Source organism: Hylaeus volcanicus, chromosome 7 (assembly GCF_026283585.1).
Source record: "Hylaeus volcanicus isolate JK05 chromosome 7, UHH_iyHylVolc1.0_haploid, whole genome shotgun sequence".
NCBI classification, from domain to species: Eukaryota; Metazoa; Arthropoda; class Insecta; order Hymenoptera; family Colletidae; genus Hylaeus; species Hylaeus volcanicus.
Window position 1 is genome coordinate 8,538,956 of NC_071982.1, and position 17,945 is coordinate 8,556,900.

Sequence of the window (17,945 nt, forward strand, 5' to 3'; positions counted from 1 at the left end):
GTCCTTTGGAATCTGTTCGTTGAGTCGATAACATAATACTGCCATCTACCAGTTCACCACGCAACAACTAGTGGTGTACAACAGCGTATGCCGTGCATATCTCTCGTTTATAGTTTGTAATCGTATAATAAAAATATTTAGTTGACATGGCATTCTATAACTTGAAAAGTGAAGAGGAAGTAAAAGAGTATCTGAAAAACCTTCACATTGAATATAAATTCGGTTGCTATAGCGAGAAAAAACCCGAAGGTAAAGCATGGTTAACGAACCTAACCTCTTCATCTGAACATCTTACGTTTGTTGACAGTTTGTCACCTGCTCGGCGATTACGAGGAAAGTATCAAGAGTAACTATAAAGCGGCCGCCGATATATATAAGAGGAATTGCGACGAAAGAAATTATGGCAGCAGTTGTACGAAATACGGGGATTACAACTTGATCGGTAAATAATCGTGTTTCGTTGATTCGTCGTTAGATGGAAGATAAATCGCCCCGCGAAAATTAAAATACGTTGCGAAATTATTCTTGAAAAATTGTTTTGCGTTTAAGATGTATTGCGTATGCAACAGGTAGAGGATGCGAGAAAAACATTATGGAGGCGTACAAATACATGACGAAAGGTTGCGACTTGAACGATGGAAAGGGTTGCTACCACGCTGGTGCTTTTGCAGTAAGCAATGAGGTCTTAGAAAAAGACAAAGCTACCCAAATCGCACATGGAATGAAAATGCTTAAAAAAGCTTGCGACGCGGACGAAGAGAAAGCTTGCTTCCAATTGTCAGGCATTCTCTTAAGTGGGATACAAGGATACGTTGAAAAGGATTTCAGGGAGGCGTATAAGCTGTCTCTAAAGTGTTGCGAATTTGGGAATCCCTTTGCTTGTGCTAATGTGTCCATAATGCATAGACAAGGTGATGGCGTACAGAAAAATGAAAGTATAGCCAATGCCTTCAAGGAACGAGCTGAAACATTGTTTGCAGAGCTCAAAAAGCAAAAGAAGCAACTGAAATTTCATGAAGGGATCAATCCATAGTTGTGTTTTATCGCTTGTTATTGATGTGTATAGTAAATAGTTGTTACACGAATAAGACAGATTTAACATGGAACGAGTAACTCCAAATGCAATTACATTATTTATTAAACTTTTTATTTTTTCCTTTTTTTATTAATCATATATACATGCGTTATATACTATTATGTATACTGTATCGGAAGCTGCGTATTGTGTAATTAACGCTAATCGAGACGCATACTTATTTGTACATGTATTCTCTGTCGGAGAAAGTGAAATTACTCACTCCAAATGATACTATAGTCGGTAAATATTGTACATACAGTACTATACAGTAAAATTATTGTACGTACAGCATCAACCAAGAAGATAATGTAAGCAAGTGATTACTTTCACGATGCTTGCAATTAGATTCCAAGCAGCCGATTGCCTGGCACCAGACAATTTCTGACACAACACATTCACTCCCGGCGAGAAAGTCATGGAAACGTTCCACGCATACATTGTTAAGTCACTTAGAACAGTCCCCCTAATGATGTAAAAAAACCTGTGTACATCGCAAATAGAGAAATGTGTTAATTACGTTCCACTCTCGGCAATGCACTCATACCTGTGTATTAGGTTTTCACTTCAGTCTTTTTATCTAATCTACGAAACAAGTGGAGTCTTGTATCTAGATATAATATAGAATTCAATAAGCTCGATCGGAATATATCAACTGTGTTGTGTAAACAAGATAACGGATATGCCAGGGAATTAAAAATTTAAATAGTTGGGATAGCTTTGAATAAGTATGATGTTAGGTCTTCGGGTCTTCGGACCTGTTTTAAGTAGTAATTTAATCTTGAGAAGTAAGAATTGGTAAAAATAATGACGCAAGGCACATTCCTCCTTCAGACATTTCACATGCCATCGAACGTATTATTGATTATCTCATTTTACTCTCTCCTGCACTTCTTCTCTCTCCGTGCCCCCTTCTATATTTTCAATGTCCCCCTCCTTGGCATCGGTCGATGATGCTATAGGCGAGTTGGTTTAAAGCGATGCCCGCTTTATCAGCGGGCCAGAATGACCATGCGTTGCTACCTGTTCACGTCGAGCTGCGCTCTCGCAGCTGTAGCCTTTGTTGCCTTCTTCAGCCACACTGTTTTGGTGAGTCAGACCAATTGTTTTATTTCCTTCCATTAATTATAACCTTGCGGAAAATTTTTACTATTTTCTTTTTATCTCGTATTCGGCGCAGAAATCCCTTCGACTCTTTTTCTTGTAGGTTTAGAGATGGACAAATTTTCTTATCATCGCGCAGATAAAAATCACGGATGACGAGATATACCAATTATTATTCGTTATTTTTCCGTTATTTGCTGTACAAATTTGCGTTATAAAAGTTAGCGAACTCGAGTTTTTTGCGTACGATTTAGGCTCCTGGCGCGTTCCTGTTGTGGCCCCCACGACTGTAAACATTCAAATGAAAGGGAATCCGGTTTCTCAAGCACTTTTTCCTTCGGCATACTGTACAATTTAAACCTGTTTATGTCTGAAATACACGCTTCGCGGTTTCTTTGTTCCACAAATCGTAACAGATCTATTGTTTTTAGATTTGTTATTATACAACAAATTTTATTTTAAGTAACAACTAGTCTATTATTATTTTATTCAGATTTTACTTCAGGCCTTTGCTAATCTTTCTGGAAACATTGGACAGATATGGTTATTTTATTCATGAGTAGTTGTGTACGTCAAACAGTGTTATACAGGATGACTCGCAATTACGTATCTATACTGTTAAGAGAAAACAGAAACAGCTGGCATAGTTTGAAGAGTGAAAACATAGACATATGAAAATATATATATATATATATATATATATATATATATATATATATATATATATAATTTATTTAATTATATATTTTCATATGTCTATCGAAAATCGACCCTGAGGTGATTCATGAGGGAAATGGTCTACTCTAATGGTCAGATGGTCAGATTACAGATTAGATAGCGACGAATCTGTTTTTCATTAACTCCTAATTGTTTTCTTTCGTCTCATAATCTTATCCCTTCGAGTATCGACTCGACATTATCGTCCACTTTGTGTATCTCTACCATTAATTGTTCACGTGTATCGTAACTTATTTTCAAAAGTCGTAATCGGTCACTAAACATTTTACAATAATAGATTGTATCAATTCGTAGTTATCAATGTTATTAGAGATGGATATTCTAAAACGGGCACACGGTTATCACATACTCCCCCGTTAATTGCGCAGGTGGCTGGCGGTGATCCATCGAACAAGGCGATAGAGGTGGACGTGTACTATGAATCATTATGTCCCGACAGCATGCGATGGATCAAAGATAAACTGGCTCCGTCGTACGATGCGTTGAAAGATTACATTCACGTTAATTACATTCCGTACGGGAAAGCTTCGGTAAGTATAATCTAAACATCTGCTCACCCTGTATACTAATAGTATTAGTCTAATACTAACCAATGATTCGTAGCAAAAGGTGAATCAGGAAAACGGTCAGTGGCAGTTCGTGTGTCAACACGGGCCCAACGAATGCGAAGGAAACATGGCCCAGGCCTGCGCAATCCACGCCATTCAGAACGAGGAAACGGCAGACAGAGTTCAACAGCTCACCGAGGCGCTCGTTGTTTGCGCAATGGCCTCGAGCTTCCCGGCCACGGCCGTTCCGCAGGTAGCTATTTATCTCTTCCTTCTCTCACAGATTGTTGGAACATCCGTGAGTCCCGTAATTACTAAATGCGTCGTTACTATTGTCTCACTGCATGGATTTCTTACGCAATCGATAGCCGTACCTGGAGGATATTACAAACGGTTGTTGATTAGCCATTTCTGACCCGATAGAAAACTGTACACTGATGCTAATTTCATTTTCAGTGCGCTGAAACAGTGAAACTTAATCAGCAATCGCAGGATAGTATTAGGGATTGCATGTCGGGCCCGCTGGCCCAGGAGCTGCTCGCTGCCAATGGCAAGAAAACGGCGGCCCTGACGCCCCCTCTCTCCTTTGTCCCGACGATAACTCTCAACGGAGTGAGTACTGCAACGTTACTTTATATTCCATGCGCGTTACCTTCAGGAGGATAGTCTTAACCGTCTATTTTCTTGGATCCGCAGGTGTACAGTCAGGAGAATCAAAGGAAAGCGCTTAACAACTTCTTCAAGCTGATTTGCGACAATCTGGGAGAGACGAAGCCGTCGCAGTGCAACGGCGCTTGAGACTAAATTGTTGCTCGACCCATTTCACCGCTGAAAACTCTCTATAGCGGGTCACTGTGTTTTGTACGAAGTCTACCGTAGTCTTCCAGGGTTATAATCCGATCAAAATGTCGCTGCGATCCGGCTATCGATACTCTGCATAGTGTCATGGCCGATTCCGTGGACCAAGTACGATCGACTTATAGGTTATCTCATATTTTTATGCAACACCTGTATAATTAGTAGACTCACTTCTCTCTGTATTAGAAGTGTGGCTACATTGAAATTTGGGAATAAATTTGACCAGGAAAACTGAAGATAATCAAGATCGCTGTATTTTCTTGTTTATGGTATATACAAAGCTATGTACAAAAATATATGATTTCATCGAGTGTAACAGCGTTATACAAAATCGAGTACAAAAGTGAGTCTTTTTAGGCGTGCGAACTATCCGTCAATGAACACAGCGTCATCCAAGCTGCTCAGCTCGAGGAACTGCTGCTCGATATCCGATCCCAGCTCCTGGAAATCAGGCACGTCTTCCTCGCAATATCCTGCAACGAAAGTATCCTCCTTTCAGCAACGAGTGAATACAATTTTCTACATAGAAAATAATTGATATCGACTTGATTGATATCGAGAATGTATAAAATCAAGTTTTCCTCTGCTACTTTTAAGGGCAACGAAATTGTCGAACTCGTCCGATCAACTGTATTTTTATTCCGATGAAAATCGCGTTCGCGAGGGCTGGAATTTAAAGGGGCGCACGCGTGTGTCGCACGTGGCAGGCGCGTCGTATGTTTTGGCGCGTGCGTACGTGCGTGTGCTGCGGCCAAAAAAGTGTGGAATATTATTTTAAGACTCCGTGTGGGGGGTAAAGGCATAAAGCGGCGAACCTCCTCTGAGATTAAGCATGGAGGAACCGAGAGCTAGCGTACTGTCATCGGCGTCGTTACCACGCGGCCATTCACCAAGAGACAGAAAAAGGCAGCACGCGCGACCACGATACAATAACGTATTCGTACAGAGAACAACTTTGGCTGAGTTTTTGTAAACTCTCTTGCCACCGTTTAGGAACACTGACTCCACCTCTGCGGTGGTGACTCCGCCAGTAAGGGGATTACAGGGTGCGTTGATATGGAAAACTTATGTAGAATGTATTTTTTATCTCTTTCGTGCTTTCACTTCTATTTTATTAACAATAATATCTATTTGCTAGGTGCTCGACGTTCCCCTTACCTGTGCCATCCACGTGCGAATTGCTGACATCATCGATGAGAAAACGCTTCACGGACTCGATCGGGACGTACTCTTGATTGCTCTCAAGGCTCATGGAAATCCTATCGACCTGACACAGATTCGTCTGGAACAGATCCGCGTCCTCGTCCGCATAAGACTCGGAAGACTTATACGACCGATAATTTGATTCCGCGAAGGTAGCCACGGTTTGCGTCTGTTGTCTGGAAGTCGTAGAAATCGGATCGTGCCGCGACGTGTTGGTCAAATTGGCAGCGATCTTCGATTCCGGCGCCAGGCTGGCCAACGACGACACGGTCTCCGAGTGATTCTTCACGTGCTTCCTCAGGCTCGAGGGGTCCGTGTATCTTTTACCGCAACCAGTCACCTGACAAGCGTACGGTTTCTGGAAATTCAAACGAATATTTCATGCAAATGCTCGATTCTTTTATCTTATACTTCTCAGATTATGCATATACTCTTCCTAAACGTACCGTATCGTAGTGAGTCCTTTGATGTTTTGCACGATCGCTGCTATTGCTGAACGCTTTAGAGCAACCGCGATGTTGGCAAGCGTAGGGTCGTTCTCCCGTGTGAGATCTCTGATGAATCTTCAGGTTCTCCAATCGCGAGAACGCCTTTTTGCATCCAACGAACTGTGGGCAATTTACAGAGGTTATATTTTTCTTCTACTGCTTACCTTCCAATACACCCAATTTTATTAATTCAATAACAATTAAAATTCAGGTACGCACCGGACATTTATTGGGCTTCTCTCCGCTGTGCACCCTCATGTGTATCAGCAACTTGTACCTGGCGTTGAAAGGACGGGCCCTTGGGCATCCTTGCCAGAGGCAGGCGAACTCGTCCTGTGCGTTTCCGTTACCAGTGAAGCCATCGCCGTCTTTGTCCTTGTCCCTGTCCCTATCCCTCTGGACTCGTCTCCCGTGCCCGTGGGAGCTCGACGACGAAGACTCCACGTGTCGTCTCTCGATGTGCCGCACCAGGCCCTCCTGTTCAGCGAAAGCGCAGCCGCAATCTATCCATCGGCATTGGTACGTCGACGTCAGGTTGTCGTCGGCCGTCGAACACTCTGGGGAAACAAGCGTGCGTCATTGGACGTTCGAAATTGTTTATAAACAACACGCAGCACGACCCTTGTTAAGACGTGTCCGCGAGGCACTCGAGCGTGTGGCACTCGTGCTTGTTTTAATACTTGAGAGGTACGTATATTCTAATTCGTCTGCGTTTATTTCTTCAGTTTTTAAACTAACATCATTTCTTTCTGTAGGTTACCCGAGACCCTAGGTTTTGGATAGGCTGTGTATTCCTCGAATCACGCTGCCGGAAATAGTAAGTAACTTTAAGTAGTGTCTTAACTTAAGCACTTGACTATCGTTCATGTGTGTCCATCATTGTACCTAACGATTAATCACACCCTTTCCAGATACCTCACCACCACAAGGAACTTCCAAACTCACCGTAAGACTTATTTCGATTCTCCGTCTCGGACACAGCCTTGGAGACAGGCACGCGTCGATCGGCGAGCAGCAGTCCTTCGTTTCTAGGAAGAACGACTTGGTTCCCGAAGCACTCGGCCATCCCCGTGTCGCTGACGAACGTCATCGCTGAAACGGAGGCCTGTTGCCCGGAAACCAGGTGTCCCACCGCGTAGCATGACCCATTGAGATTGGAGAAAGGATCCTGGAGTTCTTCCAGGTACGTCGACGAAGGAGAAGGTGGCGAGTCCACGTTCAACAGTGACGTGGGGTCGCCTCTGATCAGGCTGAGGTCGAACTCATCCGTGGCGGTCTGCATGGGCCCTGTGAATCCTTGACCCTCCACTTGGGAGTGCAGGATGAGAGGTAAGGACACTGTCGTGTCGTCTTGGTACTCCTGGTAGCCTTGGTAGCCTTGATACTCTGGGTAAACCGTGTTGCAGAAGCTGCGCGAGAAGGAGAACGCTGATCCTACGGGAGGCAACCTTCCGTTCGAGTCCAAAGTCTCGCCGTGGACGACGGTGGTCCACGTTGGCGTGGTAGCCTCGCTCCCCGTACTCCCCGGTGACCTGTCCGTGGAAGCATACTGTTGACAGGGGTACTGGAACGCGGCTGTCAGTTGCTCCCAGTCGGTGTACTCTCGCGGACTGGTGTTATTTGGTAATATGGGCGAGGAGACTCCAGTGTCCGCGTTGGAAGTCGCCCAACAAGCCTGCTGAGTGTTTGTATTCATTGCTGTGATCGGCACCAGGTGCAAGGAATTGAAACTCTCCTGTTTGATGCTTCTAGAGACGGCCCGCTGTACGTCCTCCTCGTTCCTGTCCGCATGAAAGTCCTCCAAGTGCATCTTGACGACCGACCGCAGTCTGGAAAATTTGTTAGATGTTAGAGATGCTGTATTCGTGAAATTAGAGCTGGAGGTACTGGAGAATGATCCACGGTGTCTTGGCGAAAACAAATCTATTCTCGAGCACAAAACACCGTGGAACTATCGCACCAGCAACCATCCTTGTCAGAGCACATCAGGACATCACCAGAACATATCCAGAACAACATCACAGTTCTCACTTACAAGATCAGCGTCAACGTTTCACTTTTATCGGTTATCTCTGCTTCCGACGAGGTCCAAAGCCGCGCAGCACGCGCGGTAGCGATCCTAATCGCGACGAGGTTGAGATACAGCAGGGTGGCTGCCTGAACGCGTCTACACGGCACGATGTAACTGACCCCGAGATAAGAGGATAGCCTCGGTCCTCCGACTACACCCGTTCCCGCGTCTCCACGAAGACTATCAGCCAGGACAAGACATCGCCGCGTTTTTCCAGCAGACAACGCGACAACGGCCGAGAGGATCCCCCCTCCACCCTTGCTCTCTCAGAGGAGCAAGGGAGGAAGCACGATGAGAAGGGTACGCGCCGCCCACTCGCGTGGCCATTTCGTTCCCCCTCGAGAGAGAGATGCGTTCACGGCACTTGTGCATCGGTGCACTCGCCTCTGCACTGCGACCTTCTCTTTCGGTCCTCGGACTTGGGGCGCGGGACACATCTGCGCGCACGTCTATCGTCTCCCTTTTTCGTGCTTCTTTTCAATTCGTTTATAACTCCTCTCTTTTTTTTTTTTTTTCGTTACCCTAGCTCAGCTTAGATTCCTGGAACGATGATGTTTCGAATTGTTGCGGTGCCCCGCAGTTAATTGCCGTACCTTTTTGGGGTTGTCAACATTTTATGGAAGCCACCAGACCTTCGTCGTGACTATGTTCTGTTTTTTTTTAGTAAACTAGACTTTCTTCTCTCTTCCGTCCTCTACTTAGGTTAGAATTTGTCAGAATTGTCAATTTGCCAATAGGCTGCCAGACATCGGCATTCCTTTGAGACTTTGTAGGAATATTTCGAGTCGAGGTGTAGCAAACGGAGTGAGAAGCAGAGAGACGGACAGGGGCGAGGGGGTGCTTGGGCTGATCTTTCGTCGGTCGAACCCCGAGAATCGGGTGCAGGGCAAAAAATGTAAAACCAGCTGCCGCACACGCGTCACTTATTAACAACAGCTTCTTCGCGCGCACACATGAGGGCAAGTCGTTCACTCCTTCCTCCTATTACAGCCTACTATTATTTCACCGACCTCCCCGTAACTCCTCCTTTCGCTGCCTTTCAGACTTTCACGCAAACGTAAACTACGTCTGATATCGCTTCCATCGGGATCCTCGACTTCTACTTGCATCCAAGGATCGGTAGCCAAGTACGATTTGAAATTCAAGGGACAGTCGAAGCCTAATCGAGCCACATCGAGCCTCAAGTGGTACATTAAAAGGGTATAAGTTAAAAAATTAATGTCTTCCAGGCGTAACCGTTGCACATTTATGTTATTCTTTCAAAAAAAGGATGCAACAGAATGCTTCATATATATATGTGTATAGTTCAACTGCCTAATTGAAAATGCATTGTTATGATCCGAAAGCGATTCTCGCGACATTATCTTTCAAGCTGTTGCTCTCGGTTTCTTCTAAGCGACGCATACAGAAGCATTTTCCATGCGTCCTCCTACTCACCCCTTGCGTATATACACACGCGCGTGCATCTCGACTCCTGCTCGGACGTACACACATGCTTCCACGGTTGCATCTTATGGTCGGGTTATACGTCATATTACGGGTAGATAAGTGATAGAGTGGCACATGTGGCCTGCCAGCCCTCTATGCTTACATTATACATACTATGCCCGTTCTCGGCCACGCTTTTTTGCCCAGGCACCTGTCAACTCTGTCCGTACCATAGTCACCGCATGTGTACGACTGCCATTAAAATAAATATACTGGAAAAAGGATTTCGATCGTGCACCCCATACGGATGCAATAACAGAAAGACAGGACGAAGGGGAAAAGATAGGTACGTTAACGAACGTTTAATCGGTGGATGCTCTTACATCATTTCAAATGTACCTTTTATTTCGTTTAACAAGTGTCTCCATTTCTAACACCAATTTTTAAAAAAAAAGTTACATAAACACGTTGCTCGAATTTTCACAATCTTTTGTTTAACAGAGTTAGCATCGCCAATTAAAAACGCTACGTTGCATTTATGCAGAGTGATTCGTTTCTCTGAAAATCGACAAGTAACGTGTCTAGCGAAAATGATGGAGTACGTTTGAGAAATATATATTTAGGACGGGGGATTTCTAGAACGATGGAGCGATTAATTTGTGTTTGAAGTTGCATCGGTGTGGGTATAGCAGACAGAACGTATTGGAAATAGTGCGGGATGTATCACGCGCGTACGTGTTGGCGTTCAGCATTCGGTCAAGTGACGTAAAAATAGAAAGACGTGCGCTCTGCATGTGACTTCGTATAATTAGGTACCGAACCCGAGCCGTCGCGTTGTATATCCCATACGTTAGAAAGCTAGAACATTAGAGAACCTAACACGGGACCAACGATTTTTTCTTTCTTTCTATAAACATGCCAACGAATTGGTTATGAAATTTTACACATAATTTCATAATCAATCGTAGCGTAGAACTCCGAGAACATCCTCGTACAATTTATTATTCTCTCATTTAATAAAAATATCTTCACTCTCACTTCAATGATATATATATATATCATATCAAATATTAGAAAATGTATAAAAAATAGGTAGATCGAACTTTTGTAGGTTTTCAACTTAATATTAACCTTAACTGTAAGTAGCATTGAAATCGACATTGAATGTATCGTTTCTCATTGAAAACGAGTGCGTCGGCAATGAGTAAGTTGTGTTCGCGAGGGGTGCAGTCTCTTTCTCCACTATAGGAAAATGTTGTACCCGACCACTGCTCCAAGCGATCGTTAAACAAATTACAGGAGACGAGCTGTCACACTTTTGGTAGAAATTCATGCAATTTGGAACTTCTCCGAGAAATCCTTCGATCAGGCAGGCAGGTTTAATGTCGACTACCTGCGACATGTTTCCTACTTTCGTTTTAACTAACGCGATACAGGGACTGTCCTAAATAAGGATAAAGTTTATTAGAATCTCTTGTTCAAGATTTTCGATCTTATCGGATTTGTAAAAAAATCGTACCTGGAAGATTATGGCGAGATATCTTCCCGTAGGATCCCACTCCATTGCAACTACTCTTCCACCAACGGAAATGTAATCATCGTCCGTCGAAAAACTGACTCTTGTCAAGTCTATTAGAGGCCCAGCCATTTTGGCATCGTTGATAGACGCTTTCTTGACATCAAAGATATTTTCTTGCAATGGAAGGGAAAAAACTGTTGCTGACTCTTCGTTAGACGCAAATAATAGAGTCAAATTTGGGCCAAAACATGCAGCTGCCACACGACCATTAGGCACCGTCCATTTATCCGCATGCCATAATGTTGCCACTCCGGTATTCCAAACTCTACAAACAGCAATTAGTACACGAGGTAATGGAATGTCGTATAGAATAAAAAAACGCATACAAAGGTCAGCATACCTGAATATATTTCTACACGTAGCCGCGAACAATTGAGTACCACAGGAGGACCAACGCGTGAAGCACAAGCCACCACCTCCCACTCGCCGCAAAGGAACACCTTCCCTCTTAGAAGTATCCCAAATAATCATATTCGTATCCGCTGGTGAACAAGATACCAGCAAATCACCTTGTGGATGCCATGTAACACTTGTAACAGGTGCATGATTCCTCTGCTTCAGTAACACAGCATGACTAAGAGAATTACTGGCTGCACCTAATTCTATTGTCCAAATCAAGACACCACCGTGACATGCTACCGCCAATTCCTTGCCAGCAAATGGTCTCCAACTGATGCAGCAGACTGATTTCTGAGCGCTATGTCTTAATATTGGCACTGCTGGCAATCCTTGAGAAAAGATGCGTATACGATCATCCCTTGTGACCACTGCTAACCGTGTGCAATGAGGATGCCAAGAAAGACATCTAATCTACAAAGTAACGCAGGCATGAATTATATGTCACACAATAACTTTATGTATAAATTTCTTACAAGCGACGAGTCCCAATCTCTCGTTTGAACAACATCTGCAACAGACCCTGATCCGCTAGTAGGTAGAATCTCTCTTTGATATATTCCTTTGTCCATTAAGTCTAGTACCCATTTAAGCCTGAAATTGAAAAGGTAAAATTACCTTCTAAAAGCAGTTAGGAGTCATTTTTAAGATCATTGTCGGAACCTTGTAGCTATCCAATGTACAACTGTCGTAACCTCCTCTGGGTCTGTGGATGCAGCGAGGCAAATTGCTTCTGCCAATCCTTTTTCTCTCCACACGCTGGCAATTTTTTTAAAGATACTGTCATGAACTGGTAGAAACAAATCGCCAGAGCACATGGTGCGAGCGGTTTCACGTGTAGCGAGAGTATCTGGAGCAATTGATACCTCAGGATACTCACGCACGTATTTGGCGAATGGTTGTAAATCATGCTGTAGATCTTCGTAATCGCAATAATGCACTGTATTTTCTATTAATCCAACAGACGTTGGTTCATCGAAAGAAGGTGAATTGAAGTCGTGTAGCGACAATATTTTCATCATCTTTATAAATTGTACAAGAACTCTACTTAATTAACCTACGAAAACAAAACATAAAAGACTAAAGCTTTTTACTCGTTGTGTCGTACACGAAGTAATACGTTCACGCATCGACAATTTTTTCTTAAAAAATGTATGTACACAAATGTCGGAACGAACACCGCGTGGAAAGAGGTTATGTTGGTTATGTTAATAACAGCTGTATATAACTTCGCAGTAGGAAAGCATATTTAGTTTTATTTCATTAAATTCATTTGAATTTTTCTCATTCAATTAACAAGATTAAAGATAATGTTTGTTGGAGCTATAAAATCATATAACAATGACAGTAGACTAAGCAAAGTCATTTATTTTCTTCGATAAATTCATCTGTACGCAAAATTGTAAAGTAATCAGTTTACTGCAGGCAAGATTTTTTATTTTTCCTTATATTTTTCTTCTTCATTTGTTATACTATGACTACATCTGTAACTTTTGTAATGTCTCATCACTTTTGTGATAATTTTGCCTGCCATAAATTAATCTCTGTATGTTTTTTTATAAATGAATTTACCGATAAAGGAATTAACAATAAGGTCGAAGCATATAAATCATTATTATTTAATTCTTTATTGGATATTCAATTTATTAGTATGTGTATATAATGTTAGTACTATAAAACGCATTAGTATTATTGTTACAAAATATCATCTGTGTTGTACTGCGAAGCCGGATAAAATGGCGTGTAACAGTTTATACCGATCACCATGGTGACAACCAATAGCGGGACGGTAATCATCGACCAATCCACGCGTGCGTTATCTGGCCGTCGTTTGAAACATTTGAACAGAAAAGAGAAATTTCGAGTCGATTCTATGACCAAAAGCTCAAATGACATTCCATGATTGTGTGATCACGTTGTACGGTTTGCCATAAACAATTTGTAAAGGCGCATCTCTGCGGAGGAATTCGCTTCATAAACGAAAAATCCAACAAGAAACCCGACGTACCACGGGACGCATCGAAGTTGACAGAGGCTTAACCAGGGGCGAAGCTAGCCGAGAGCTAACGAAACTTCAACTTGGAACATTTAAGTCGAAGGGTTTATCGAAGGGTCTAATTTATTGGCTTTTAATTTAAGTACTATTCAGAATCATAGAAGAGAAACCTTTGTTCTTGAAAAATGGTAAGATTCGTGTAAATAATCAGTTTCGTTATTAGTCTGTATGCTAGTCAAAATTGAAATATGAAATTATTTTTCTAGATTCACGTGTCTTCATTTTCGAACTTTTTATTCTATACTCGAAATTAAATTCCGAGGAAACCAGTAACTGGTGTAACATTTCGTAATAATTCAAAAATGTATTCTTACCATAGTTTGTTTGCGAGGTACAAATATACAGTGTAAGAAATATTCGTACAGGAACTAATTTTAAATAAATGGTTCCTGTACAAATACTTATTTCTAGACTGCGGATTTTTATGCGTTTATAGGAAATTTGAATATGCATGAAACTACAAAATGCACACAGTATGCAATAATATAAAAAAATATTGAAAGTAAAGTTTGTATTGTAATATTTGCAGGGTAAAATGAATTCTAATGGAAAAGTATTTTGCATAAAGATCCGCAGTCTACTTATTACACTGACTGTATTTCGATGATGCTAACATTTATTGTGAATTGTTTCAGAGAGTAATGGCTTGGAAAAGGGCGAGGAGAAGGGGCCCTCGCTAGCGATTGGCCCGTGGCCCGGCGCGTCTCGATCCGGCAGTGGAGCCGTGGTGGGGAAACAGCGAGGGCAGGGTGGGGAGTGTAAGGGAGAGGTAAGGTGGGGACAGCAGTGTGCGGTCGCTATTCGTGCGGCGCGGATTACGTATTCGGGTTGTCTTCTGCTACGGGCAGGCCTCGTTCGTTCGGGAGTTTCGTTACAAAGCTTCTTCTCTCTGGAAGATCGCGGGATACATTGATCGTAGAGTCGTTAAGATGCTACCGCGAAGGTAGTGGCGATAATCCGTCGCGTTCGACATGATTCCGGTGGAGCTTTCGTCCTAGAAAGTCGGCCGAGATCGGTGGGAAGACGAGAGACAGAAGGGAGGAGGACCAGCTCGGTCTTCGCAAGAGATGGGCAAGAAGGGTTCTAAGCGGAAAACTCGATGGAGAACTCTCAGCATTGGCGGTGAGTGGTTGTCAATCGAATTCATTACCGAACACGCCAACTGTCCTTTCCCGAGCATGCTTTCGCAAGTTCTGGAAAGAATGTCCCTGAGCGACGTTCAATGTTACTCGATCAAACTGCGTTTCCACGCTGGTAACGTTATTGCCCGGCTACGTAACACGCAATTTCGACAGACGGTGAAATACGTTAAAAATTCTAGTCTAATCCGAATTCCACTCAGGGCATTCTCTTACAGTGTACGTCCCCATGGTCACGCGTTTCGACTAGTCCATTGATCTGATACGAGAAATACCTATCCTCGCTGTATCACGATCGCAAATCGGGGTTCGAAAAAATTTCTAATTCACGACAAGTCGGACACTGTGAATTCTGAACGCGTACGAACTACGCGAAAGTAGTCTCTCGCTTAATTTTGCGAGCGATTGTTGCAAAAAGTAATTACTGCCAACTTCGCGACGCTGGAGTTCTGTTTGAAATTGCCATTTTGTCGTCTGCTTGTTATCGAGCGTGGGACTCGATCTGCCCCTCGACACCGCGTGACGCGAGTGTCTTTTGACGACGAGTAACGTTCGAGAACGCCTTGGATGGTCTCGACGTTCGTGCATGTACCCTCGTGTAGTGTTAAGCAGTAGACAGAGATAGATAAAAAAATGAAAACATGTTTCGACGATAAACAAGGGCACGGAAAGGTATAGTCGCGCGTACCAGCGTGCGTGGTCAGTTTTAAGGTCGATTCAGACTGTACGACACGGACCGTCACGTTCCGGCAACGACACGTAACGGCACCGACACGACAAAATATTAAAACACGCGTTTTAATGGAACTATTCACACTGTTCCCGTTGACGGAACGTTCGGGTCGGTGTCTGTTAAGTGTGAATAGTTTCATGAAAACGCGTGTTTTAATGTTTTGTCGTGACGGTCCGTGTCGTATAATCTGAAATCGAGCTTTAAGGTCTATTTACACATATCCGTAACGTGTCAGTTCCGCATTCGTTCAGTTTCGTAATGTTCCATCAGTGTCGGTGATTTTAAATATTCTTCTGTTGTTTTTGAAAGGGCATGTTCACACACGTCCGACACCGCTCCGTGACGTTATTGATACGGTACGGATACGGAACTGCCACGTTACGGATATGTGTAAATAGACCTTTATCCGGTGATTGCGCGTGATATTAGAAACGAAATCGGCTGTTCTGTCCGGGACCGAGCTGTTTCCCAGCCGAGCATCGATCCATGCACCCTCCATGACTTTCCTCCTTCGTTGCAACGTGCCTGTCGAGCTGGAGTAAGTGCTCTACACGCGACCTTACGTACCCGTCAAGCTGATTCTCATAGAAACTCTCCCCCTCTCGCTCTATCTATCTTTTTCCTTCTCGGTCGGTCGTCGAAGGTGTATCGCCATCGTCGATGACCCCTCGCAATATACGCTGCTTCCATCTACAGGGTGTCCCAAAAATGTTGTAGTTCCTTGAAATGGGTGATTCAGGAGGTGATTTGAAACAACTTTTTCCTTAGCGAAAATATTGTCCGAGGCTTCGTTGAAGAGATATTAACAGAAAACACTGACCAATCAGAGCGCGCGGATATCGTTAGCGCGGCCGTGGTAGCGAAGGCTACGCGCTGAGCGGCCGCGTCCAATGTCCTTCGATGCACGTCGAGTCACTTGTTCGCGTACAAGCGCCGGCCGCTCAGCACATAGCCTTCGCTACCGCGGCCGCTCCAACGGTATACGCGCGCTCTGATTGGTCAGTGTTTTCCTTTAATATCTCCTCAACGAAGCCTCGGATAAGATTTTCGCTAAGGGAAAAGTTGTTTCAAATCACCTCCCGAACCACCTCTTTCAAGGTGTTACAACATTTTTGGGACACCCTGTATACACGGCACCGTGACATATCTACCGTAAACTCCGCGCCGCAAAATCTCCGCGTTTCGTCTCTCTATGCCCTCGTGTCGCTCGAACCTCGTCTCCGGAGGCATTTTAGAGGGTGCTTTCACCTAGACGACGATTCCAGATAGAGTTAGGATCAGCGATAGGCAAAAAACCATTGGCTTCGAATAAATCAGAAATTTGCCGATGTGTTTGTCTCGTTTCCTCTTTTGAACATTTTCCAAAGGTGTTGCATTGCAAATAGATTTCCTTTTTATTATCGATATTAAACACACTTCTGATTTGTACGCGATATATTTTTGCCCCGTGATTTTCATTCGTAGTTTCGAGGGGAGGGAATATATTCCGCGCATGATCATCGGACCATGTTGTATCAATTCGAGGTTAGGTTAGTCGGAAAATAAAAGTTCTTTAAAAGTAAACGTTTAGAACAACGTCGCGTTTCATATTGTTATCGTAGACGTTTACAGTTTGCCCTCTCTATCTCGTATTTTTCCAAAGTCTCTTATTTACGTTATTTAGATCAACGTTTATCGGACTATCACGTGTTATCTTCTCTCGAGAATATTATATGGGGGATCGTAGTCTAAGCAGATACAAGGTCGAATTCTATCAAATATGTTCCTCGAATTTATCTACGCCCGAAATATTTACTCGATTCGTTCCACGTGTAATTAAATCTAACATAGGACACGTATTTATTTTCCGTTTGGGGTATGCTCGTCGCATTGTCTTGGAATCTGATTTTCGCGTGAAATGAGTTTTCGTAATAAGGATTATTATGATCGTGGGCTAAACCAAGGCTCGGCCGGCGTAAACAGTATACGTAGGTCACAAATGTCGACGCAAATATAAACATAGGCGAAGCAGTGGTCCGCGAGGTATCGCGTGTCAAAATACACTCGTTAAACACTGGATGTTCTTCCCAATGATCTTGAAACGTTGATCAACTACCGTTAGAGCGTTACAATACCACGTTCGGTAAGAAGAAGCGACCTCCCTGTGTAATAATCGTACGCGTTTTGTCGCTCGACGTAAAACACCACAGCGCGAATATTTTTCCGCGCTCGCGAGTGAACGGCGATATTTTTATTCTTATAACTGGAACGCGTTCGGTGATGTTGCGTAATAGACTTTTCATGCATCGAGGTTAAACGATTTGCTTTGAAGAAAATAATTATTACGTAACGGGATTCAATTTTTTAAAAATATCAGATTATAGGGAATGATGAAACAAAACTTTTTTATATTTACAGTTTATTCATGGGACCCTTAGTTTCGATAATAAATATTGGTGAAGTTGGAGGTTCGTTGGAAAAATTGAATTTCAGGAAAAGGGTCTTCTAAGTTTTCAATTTTTACCTCTGAAACCAAACGTTCTATGCATA

The 17,945-nt window shown here is 43.2% G+C and overlaps 5 protein-coding genes and 1 long non-coding RNA gene across 6 annotated transcripts in view; 4 read left to right on the forward strand and 2 right to left on the reverse strand.

Annotated features, from left to right (window-relative positions):
* Positions 1-23: 23 nt before the first annotated feature.
* On the forward strand, positions 24-1,601 carry LOC128879534 (cytochrome c oxidase assembly factor 7 homolog). The gene is made up of 3 exons (XM_054128781.1): positions 24-249; positions 308-442; positions 570-1,601. Exons 1-3 carry the CDS (start codon positions 147-149, stop codon positions 1,031-1,033), a joined length of 702 nt encoding a protein of 233 aa, XP_053984756.1. The 5' UTR covers positions 24-146; the 3' UTR covers positions 1,034-1,601.
* Positions 1,602-2,006: 405 nt separating this feature from the next.
* On the forward strand, positions 2,007-4,570 carry LOC128879533 (gamma-interferon-inducible lysosomal thiol reductase-like). The gene is made up of 5 exons (XM_054128780.1): positions 2,007-2,164; positions 3,286-3,447; positions 3,521-3,718; positions 3,922-4,077; positions 4,162-4,570. The coding sequence occupies exons 1-5, from the start codon at positions 2,081-2,083 to the stop codon at positions 4,261-4,263; spliced, it is 702 nt and encodes a 233-aa protein (XP_053984755.1). The 5' UTR covers positions 2,007-2,080; the 3' UTR covers positions 4,264-4,570.
* Positions 4,321-7,824, reverse strand: LOC128879527 (Krueppel homolog 1-like). The gene is made up of 5 exons (XM_054128760.1): positions 6,960-7,824; positions 6,234-6,571; positions 5,973-6,134; positions 5,482-5,884; positions 4,321-4,796 (listed from the first exon to the last, which is right to left on the reverse strand). The coding sequence occupies exons 1-5, from the start codon at positions 7,822-7,824 to the stop codon at positions 4,690-4,692; spliced, it is 1,875 nt and encodes a 624-aa protein (XP_053984735.1). The 3' UTR covers positions 4,321-4,689.
* On the forward strand, positions 6,465-7,100 carry LOC128879540 (uncharacterized). Its single transcript, XR_008457655.1, has 3 exons — positions 6,465-6,701; positions 6,770-6,831; positions 6,926-7,100. It is a non-coding gene; the product is annotated as an uncharacterized LOC128879540 (long non-coding RNA).
* A 2,063-nt stretch (positions 7,825-9,887) lies between the features above and the next one.
* On the reverse strand, positions 9,888-13,068 carry LOC128879528 (aladin-like). Its single transcript, XM_054128761.1, has 5 exons — positions 12,152-13,068; positions 11,965-12,082; positions 11,433-11,902; positions 11,033-11,357; positions 9,888-10,957 (listed from the first exon to the last, which is right to left on the reverse strand). Exons 1-5 carry the CDS (start codon positions 12,508-12,510, stop codon positions 10,646-10,648), a joined length of 1,584 nt encoding a protein of 527 aa, XP_053984736.1. The 5' UTR covers positions 12,511-13,068; the 3' UTR covers positions 9,888-10,645.
* A 1,250-nt stretch (positions 13,069-14,318) lies between these two features.
* Positions 14,319-17,945, forward strand: part of LOC128879977 (uncharacterized) — a 27,188-nt gene continuing 23,561 nt past the window's right edge. Inside the window, exon 1 of the mRNA XM_054129568.1 lies at positions 14,319-14,666. Within this exon, the coding sequence (XP_053985543.1) occupies positions 14,612-14,666 (55 nt within the window). The 5' untranslated portion in view covers positions 14,319-14,611. The remainder of the gene's footprint in view (positions 14,667-17,945) is intronic.